At 49.0% G+C, this 8,139-nt stretch overlaps 4 protein-coding genes across 4 annotated transcripts; 2 read left to right on the top strand and 2 right to left on the bottom strand.

Moving 5' to 3' along the window:
* Positions 1 to 463: 463 nt before the first annotated feature.
* VTN49DRAFT_3586 (uncharacterized protein) lies at positions 464 to 1,065 on the top strand (the record flags this gene model as incomplete). Its single annotated transcript, XM_069411438.1, has 3 exons — positions 464 to 583; positions 655 to 848; positions 906 to 1,065. 3 exons carry the CDS (start codon positions 464 to 466, stop codon positions 1,063 to 1,065), a joined length of 474 nt encoding a protein of 157 aa, XP_069268057.1.
* A 1,052-nt stretch (positions 1,066 to 2,117) lies between these two features.
* On the top strand, positions 2,118 to 3,434 carry VTN49DRAFT_3585 (uncharacterized protein; the record flags this gene model as incomplete). Its single annotated transcript, XM_069411437.1, has 3 exons — positions 2,118 to 2,120; positions 2,189 to 2,994; positions 3,053 to 3,434. 3 exons carry the CDS (start codon positions 2,118 to 2,120, stop codon positions 3,432 to 3,434), a joined length of 1,191 nt encoding a protein of 396 aa, XP_069268056.1.
* A 353-nt stretch (positions 3,435 to 3,787) lies between these two features.
* VTN49DRAFT_3584 (uncharacterized protein) lies at positions 3,788 to 4,506 on the bottom strand (the record flags this gene model as incomplete). Its single annotated transcript, XM_069411436.1, has 4 exons — positions 3,788 to 3,937; positions 4,010 to 4,182; positions 4,237 to 4,294; positions 4,354 to 4,506. The coding sequence occupies 4 exons, from the start codon at positions 4,504 to 4,506 to the stop codon at positions 3,788 to 3,790; spliced, it is 534 nt and encodes a 177-aa protein (XP_069268055.1).
* A 716-nt stretch (positions 4,507 to 5,222) lies between these two features.
* On the bottom strand, positions 5,223 to 7,486 carry VTN49DRAFT_3583 (uncharacterized protein; the record flags this gene model as incomplete). The annotated part of the gene is made up of 4 exons (XM_069411435.1): positions 5,223 to 6,820; positions 6,873 to 7,281; positions 7,345 to 7,397; positions 7,447 to 7,486. The coding sequence occupies 4 exons, from the start codon at positions 7,484 to 7,486 to the stop codon at positions 5,223 to 5,225; spliced, it is 2,100 nt and encodes a 699-aa protein (XP_069268054.1).
* Between the last annotated feature and the right edge of the window lie 653 nt (positions 7,487 to 8,139).

Here is an 8,139-nt window from a genome sequence, read left to right as displayed (position 1 = left end):
ACGTATGGCTTTGGACAGCATTTTCGAACAGAGAGTCATACATTTTGTGGACACGAACTGTGTGAAATAATGCTGAGATTCAGAATGTTGAACGAAAACAAACGCGACGCGCAGCACGCGCAGGCAGTCTTTGTAACTGGTACGCATGAGCTCCGTATTGCATTTACGCATTTATTTTGTACGGTGGTTTCCATTTTTGATCACATGACTCACCTTCCTAGCTCGGTTAGTACACAATTGCCGTATTAGGTTAGTGTGGAGTGCTGCTACAGGATCAAGTTTTGCTAAAACTGTCCATTAGAGCAGTTTGCAATCTCCGTAAATACGTGACGCAACTTCTGGGTTCTGCGATATTCTACTTTCGCTCTTCGCTGGACTTTATCGATCGGCATTTGGTGTGCAAATCTGTCGAACTTCAAACCTTATATCGAGCGGAGAAGACGACAGAAACAGCGCTACAACAATGACAACTCTAAACCCCCGTTCTATCAAAAGTGGTGTGCTGGCTGCAGCCGTGACAGTGACCACAATCGTAGGCGCCCTCTACGGTGCTGAACTCAAAAGTCAACATGAAAAGCAACAGGTAAAGTTTGAACACAAAAGGTGGAAATTCTCATTCCGAACCCTCGCACTGACGTCAATTGGGTTCGTTAGGCCAAGGAAAAAACCCAACAGACGACACTCGACGAGAAGATCGAATCTCTCCGCTCGGCACGCGAAACGTTGCTATCCAAGAAGTTAGCTGTTGAAAAACAAATCGCAGACCTTGAAGCAAGAATGGCAGAGAATGAGAAAAGGAGGAAGAGTGTGGAAGCAATCAACGCCGCAGAGAAGCGACGGGGTGCTTCGTGATTGAAACCATGGGGCGACTATCGGACGATGAGGATTGACAGAATTGGGAGCAGAGTGTGGCACTGTGATGGCATTACGGACACACGTCGTTTGGGTAGGGGACGGAGAAGGGCCTCCTCGAAGGATCATCAATATCCACGGCCCGACATGCGTGAAGGGTTGCTATTACCCTTCCCTATTGCTCGTCCTCTCCTTGCCATTCGGGCCGAGTGATCACAGTTCGGAGACCGGGCGTATGCGAATCAAATCGTTATCTCCCAACATATCGAAGCCACGGTTTTCCAATTTCGAGTTCCAACTCCTCACTCGGATGAGACTTCCCGCAGTTGCTCGGCATGCGCTCTCGTTGAACAGCAACTCCACGCTTTTTCACGCCGAGAGATCTTTGACATTGCGGGGTATATGTCACAATAGTGTGCCATTTTGACGGCACAATCTTTCCTGTACTCGTCTTCCCTTGTCGATTGAAGATCGAGCTTTCTCGCCGTTTTTCCCAGTCGGTCACAAATACTAAGTAAAATGGCAATGCCCCCTTCAAATATCTGTTGCCTACGGTCATTTGATTCGGATATCTATGATGTGTTCGTACATAAGCGTACAATTCGCGCCATGGACAAAGGTGATATGAAAACAAACATACAGTCCTAGATTTTCTCTCACGAGTACTCCCTATTGTAGACTGTAGATCTTAGCTAATTGCCGTACCCAAAATTACCGAATTAGATGAGCTTTACTTGATACACAGTGCCCCTTGTCGCGCTTAACTGTTCTAGGTACTCCGTATGTTTTGACAAATATCTGCCGTACCTACCTCTGAGATCCCAGTACGAGGAGGAAACCTTTGGCACAGAGCTTTCACTGGAACTGCTCAAGTTCAAGATTGTTATGCCTTTAGTAGCATAGCAATCTACTAGAGAATGACACAACAGCGTTCTCTGCTGGCAAACACGTGTCCTCTCCTAGTCTTGCTGGCAGCGGTACTGTTGTATCTCTTGAGAGACGTCGTATCCTTGTTTTGTTTGTCACATCCAGAGGTATTCGGCATCTCTTGGTTAAATTTTCAAGCGCTCAAGCTTCATACTCTCGGCTTGGATACCTGGATTTGTTCAGAATATGCGGTAGTGCCATCAAGCACAGGACAAGAGCCAGGATGGAACTTGCTCCATCACTTGGGAGGAAATGGTCCCTGGATCCAGCATGCATCGTCGTATGGCAGTCAGTCTGCAATTGAGCCACCAGAGGGCTGCAAAGTAGAACAGGTTCACATGGTACGTTTCTAAATTCACCGCTCATTCTCGGGCATATTCAATGCTGAGCTAACGCTGATTCGAGTCAGCTGTCTCGCCATAATGAGCGATATCCAACGCGAATGGTAGGCGAGCGCCATCGGGCTCTTATCAAGCGCCTCCAGGATCTTCATGTTCCGCTGAATGGTTCGCTCGCGTTTCTTAGCAATTGGACATATTTTGTCCATGATCCTTCCCAGTATGGGCAGCTCATTTCTACGGGTCCGTACGCGGGAACGCTGGGAGCCTTAACAGCTGGTGCGAAGTTTCGCACTAGATACGCGCATCTATTACCCCCTGATAGAAAGACAAGGCTGTGGGCAAGCGACTCAAGGCGTGATATTGAGACTGCGCGATTCTTTGCCACTGGTTTCTTCGGCCCTGACTGGGAGCAGGACCAGAGAGCAGAGCTCGAGATAATACCGGAAAGTTTTGACCGTCACACGGATACATTAACACCTGGGTATACCTGTAAAAACTATATTCAAGATTCTGTCCAGGGCCATGACTATGGCAAGAACATGCAGGTGGCATTTCAAGAGGTATATATTCCACCTATTGCGCATCGCCTAATTCACGAGCAAGGAAATCACGCCGTTGGAAACTTTTCGAATTTGGAGGTATATAGCATGCAAGAGATGTGCGGGTTCGAAACAATGGCACGTGGATCAAGCCCTTGGTGCAATGTTTTTACTCCCGCCGACTGGGCGCATTTTGAATACGCACGGGACGTGCTTCATTACTATCGAGGTGGCCCTGGGAACCCATATGCCGGTGCAATGGGCTGGTTATGGCTGAATGCAACGGCGAACCTCCTGGAAACTGGCCCCGAGGTAGGAACATTGTTCCTCAGTTTGTATGTCTCAGCTCTCTGATGAAGTTGGATGGTGAAGGACGTGTTGACACGCATGTAGTGTTCACGACAACGATGTCACGTCAATGCTGACTGCGCTCGATCTATTTCGGGATCCCAAATACGACCCGAATCTGCCCGTGACACACATTGCCCGAGACCGGGTATGGCAGATGTCCACCGTCTTGCCGATGGGTGGTCGGATAACGTTTGAGCGCCTTTATTGCTCCGCTCGAGGCGGCTCTTTTGTCCGAATTAATGTTAACGATGGAATTATTCCGTTGCCAGACTGTCACTCTGGTCCTGGTGGGAGTTGCTCAGTAGAGCGGTTCGTCGACCTTATACGTAAGCGGAGAGGAGAAGTTGATGACTTTGTCCAAGTATGTGGGACGTCGGGGGATAGATCAGAGGGTTTGACATTTCTCCGCCAACCAGGCCCTTGATACATGTAACATGTAGCCATGTCCTGTGTTCGAATTGATTCTGTAGTAGAGCGATAGATCATTTACAAGGAACGATTGGACAATGGCGGCATATAAGAGTTGTGACTTCTTCAATTATTGAAATGCTATGAGAAACGTACGAGTTTCTTCCACACCTCATTGAGAAATAAACAGTAGACCCCCGTCGATAGTACAAAGTCGAGATACCGATGACACTAACCTAGGGCTTGATATTATGCTGAATATATGAATGGCCGCATGTCCTGAGTTCTGACTGCTTATTCGGCCTACACAATTAAATTCTGTTATATTCGGTAATAACCTCTTGTCAATGCCATTGTTCTTGTCGCTTCTCAGTCCTGTCGAGACCAGAGCCTCCAAAGGGGACCATGAAGTCCATTCACAGGATCCCACTCTGGGATGGTCACAGATTCAGCCTCTGTCTTCAAGTCACCATATCTGGAATCATCCTTTCCATACTCGTTTCTCCACTTTGGCGAACCCTGGATCACAGTTAACGGTTAGCTCCAGATTCGCGCCGAACTTGAAATAAGTTCAGCCCTTATGGTTCATACATTTGGATAGACACCAACATATCGATAGTCATCCTTGAAATCCTTGGAACAATGTGACGTTCCAGCAGGAAGAACGATCACGTCGCCCTTCTCGACATGAATGATTTGGCCATCCTCCTCCTTGTCCAAAGGACCTGCGCCAAGGAGAAGTGTGGAAGATCCTTGAAAGATGCCTGCGGTCTCCTTCAGCATCCCCACAATGCCTGAAAGTCCGAGGGAATACAAACCATAGCACTCATGAGTATTAGGATGGAAATGATGGCGAGAAATCGCTCCCCATGTACCCTGTTCAGGAGTTAGCATAAGCGCTTTTTCCCGTCCGTCGGGGTCCCCTTTCTACACACCCGTTTTACCCAATTGTTCCTTTCTAGAAACTCCCCCGTTGTCTCTTCCGTAATGGGCTGAGGAAGGACGTTCCTGTAAACAAGAATCGGAAGCCGGCTGTTCGGCACGAATCTTGTTGGTTGGCAATAGTAGACCTCTGGTTCAGAAGCCATCGTCTTAATCTTTCTGATGATGGATTATGTCCTCTTGACCGAAACTGGCGAGGGAGAATGGGACAGCCCATTGAATCCAAGTCATGACCACTATATCGTACTCCTCCCTCTGTAAGATGGATGCGGGGTTGAGGAGAAGCCGGAATTGATAACTAATTTGGGCAGGCCGATGCCCTGATATCCATCCTGCCTTGATGGCTGATGTGTCTTTGGCAAATACGATTGTTGATTACGCTGGGTGGGCGGATGGCCAGGTGATTGAAGAGTTCAGCAATTCTTGGGGTTGTTGGCCAACCCTGGCGGTGAGGCAGTTATCTGGAAATCTACATGCCATGTAGAAGAACATCGCGATCACAAGAAATATAATCAAATTTGACAAATGAAATTTACTTTGACATGGACAACTGCCTGTAGGTAATATATAAACAAAATAAAATGAGCGAAAACGCCGCACAGGTCAATGCAATGCTTTGCTCAAACTCCAGGCAGTCAAGGCAGGCAACTCCGGCCAAAAATTTTATGTTCATCAATAAACCCAAAAAGAAAAAGAAATATAGAAAGAAAGAGAAAGCCTCCAGATCAACTCCACATCCTGTCCGAACTCCAAAGCCGAAACACCAACAAAAGCCTACCCAAGAACAGAGAGGAATCAATACACTAGAGAAAGTTGATTAGTATGGAAGGCCCACATTAGCCTGGCCGCGACGTTTGTCGGATTACCGCAGGCTGCGGATGACCAGTCGAGAAACGAACGGACTCGGCATGTGTTCGTAACTCGGATCCCAGGTCGCTGGGGTTTCGCGAAGGCTCGGAGCAGAAGAAGCAATGGACTGAGGGCGCGAATCACCGGAAGCCCGTTTAGAGTCCTCCGAAGATCGACCTCCGGCACGAGCCTGTGCGAGCTCGACCAGAGTACGCCCACCCATATTGCGTTGCATCATGGCCTTGTACTTGTCATCACCACCATTGGCCTTGTGACCCACCTGGCGGCTTGTGCCCCGTCGAGTTGGCGAGTTGGCGTCACCCAAGAGATTAGACGACGACGGGATCTTAGAAAGGCGACGGTTGGGCGAGCGCGAGCGCGGGCGGAGCTCACCCGTCGTTTGACGCGTCTCATTCTGTGCTGGAGCGGCATTGTTGGACGTTGGTGGTGGGAACCTAGAAGTTCCAGATGGCGGAAAGATCGGGGGCTTGGGATTCATGTTCTGCATCATTGCCGTGGTCTGTTGACGAAGAAGAGGTCGTCGAGGCGCCTTGAAAGGATCCGGCCGCACCTTCGGCTGCGTTGGCGACGGCAGGTCTGGAATATCATCGTCGTCATCCGAATAGATCATCGATGGATCCCATTTGGGCTTTTGCTGATTATAGTCGGCGAACAGATTCTTCGACGACGGTGTAGTGCGTCTGGGCGATAGGGACAAGGACGCAATGGAAATCGGCGACGGTTCGCCCATTTGGATATCCATTGGCGAATCGACAGTGGTCTTCGCACGACTGAAAGGAGTCCTTGTTACATCTTTACGGAATTGCTTGGTTCGACTGACTGTCGGCGACTCCATCGAGAGCTCGCTTAGGTCGGTCGTCGAGGGAAAGTCAGAATCCTCGCTCGCACTCGCTGAAGATGCCGATGCATTCCCTTGAAGCTCCTGATTCTGGCTTTTGAGTTTATCCAGTTCAGCCGCCACGCGTGCTTGAACTTCAATTTCGAATTGTTTCTTCAAGTTCTCGAAGTGCATTTGTACTTGGCGGTCGATTTCGAGACGGGCTTTGACCTCCCACTCCCGGCGGACGCTGTTCTCAATTTCTTCACGCATCGCAGCCTTCTCCTTTTCCAAGGCTGCTTGCTTGGCCTCCAATTCTTTCATCTTCTGCATCACTGCTTCTTCTCGCTTTTTGACCTTGTTGCTCATGTCGATTACTTCCCGTTCTTTTCGCATCAGCCGGACCACGGGAAGGTTGAGAATCATTGCGGTGTCCGGACGTTCTTCCGGGTTGACTTTGAGACAACTCATAATCACTTTCTGGAGTTCTGCGGAATAAATGTCTGGCAAGGGATCCGGCTTTCCCTCGCGGATTTTTTGGATCAGGCCCAGATGTGACTTTGCGTTGAAGGGAGGGCGTTTCTGGCACAATTCATACATGATACAGCCCAGAGCCCAAATATCCGAGTACAAGGTGTATTTCTCGGACAAACAAATCTCTGGCGACATGTAGAAGGGAGTCCCGACATACGTAGATGCAAAGTCGTGGGAGTGCATCAATTTAGAAAGCCCAAAATCTCCCAGTTTGACTTGGTTGTCGCTTCCGAGGAAGACTAGGTTTCTGTTAGTTCGAAAGAGTGGCCATACCTACACGATCCCACTTACCGTTCTCGGGTTTCAGATCTCGATGAAGGATCATGACTTGGGCTTGTTTTGATTTCAATCCCTGACGGGGTGGCGCAGGTCCCAGAAGATTCGGGCCGACCGGCGGCGCATCATGCCCGTAGTGACATCGGTACAAAGCGGTTGCCAATTGGGACAAGACTCTCCAGACAAACTCCTCTTCCGCATATTTGTTCGTTTCCCTCAGATTCTTGATGACCATACTGAGGTCTCCGCCGCCACAATACTCCATGTAGAGGTACACATCTTGGGAAGCCTTTAGGTGTTCTCGATGATAGTAGGCGACGATATTCGGATGTCTTAGGGAACTAAGAATGTTGAACTCGGCGGTCAATTGCTCTCGCTCCTTCTGCGACATCTTAACATAGTTGATCTCCTTTCTGCAGAGGATCTGCAACCGAAAGTATGTGAGCGTCCAATTCGAACTTGAATATCATAGATGCGGCAATCTTACCAAGCCATCTGACTTCCTCCGCACCTTTCGGATGACTCCGAAAGACCCAGCCCCTAACAACTGTGAGCATGTTGACGGTTACATCACAGCCAACTTGCTTACCAATCTTCTCCAAGACTTCATACTTGTCTGATTCTGCCATTGCGGTGCTGAACGATATGTGAAGACACACCACAAGTCAGAGGACAGTAATCTTTGCAGGCGAACTTATGCTGGCTGGATTGGACTGTGAGGGGTGGGCGATTAGGTGTATCAGAACATTGATGAAAAAGAAGAGGAGAATGCTGTTCGGTTAGTGGCAGCGTCAACGCAATGCTGAAGAACGAAACCCAGTGTGACCATGTTCTTCTTGAGTGTGAGGAGAATTAGAAGAACCCTGAGACCGTGACAAACGGCCCTGATGTTTTGGGAGAGCTCCGTTGCTGAGCAACGGAGCGGCGCTCATCCTGGAGTGGAAGGCGGTGAGGATCTCCATGAGCTCTACATGCAAGCACCAATCAGCGTGGGTGGTGAGTGTTTATGCGGGATCCGAAAACGGATTTACCTTCCATAGTACGGAATACTTCCTGCATCTTGCTAGTTGGCTCGATGCTGTAATGAGTCCCTTGGTATTGAAATCGCTAATTGGCACAAGCGCACAAAAAGGTTTGTATGGGAAACGCTCAAATCCTACAGTGCACATTATCTCGGGCTGGTAGATTTCGACTTCCAATTGGTCAGTCTCCCAAGCCGCCAAGCAGAGACCGTTTATCACGTGATTCTTATCGATAAGATCGAAGACATCAATCTCCCCGC

This window comes from Thermomyces lanuginosus (assembly GCF_041956635.1).
Source record: "Thermomyces lanuginosus strain ATCC 200065 unplaced genomic scaffold VTN49scaffold_29, whole genome shotgun sequence".
NCBI classification, from domain to species: Eukaryota; Fungi; Ascomycota; class Eurotiomycetes; order Eurotiales; family Trichocomaceae; genus Thermomyces; species Thermomyces lanuginosus.
The sequence above is the reverse complement of the archived record's forward strand: the minus strand, read 5'-3'. Positions and strand labels throughout refer to the sequence as shown.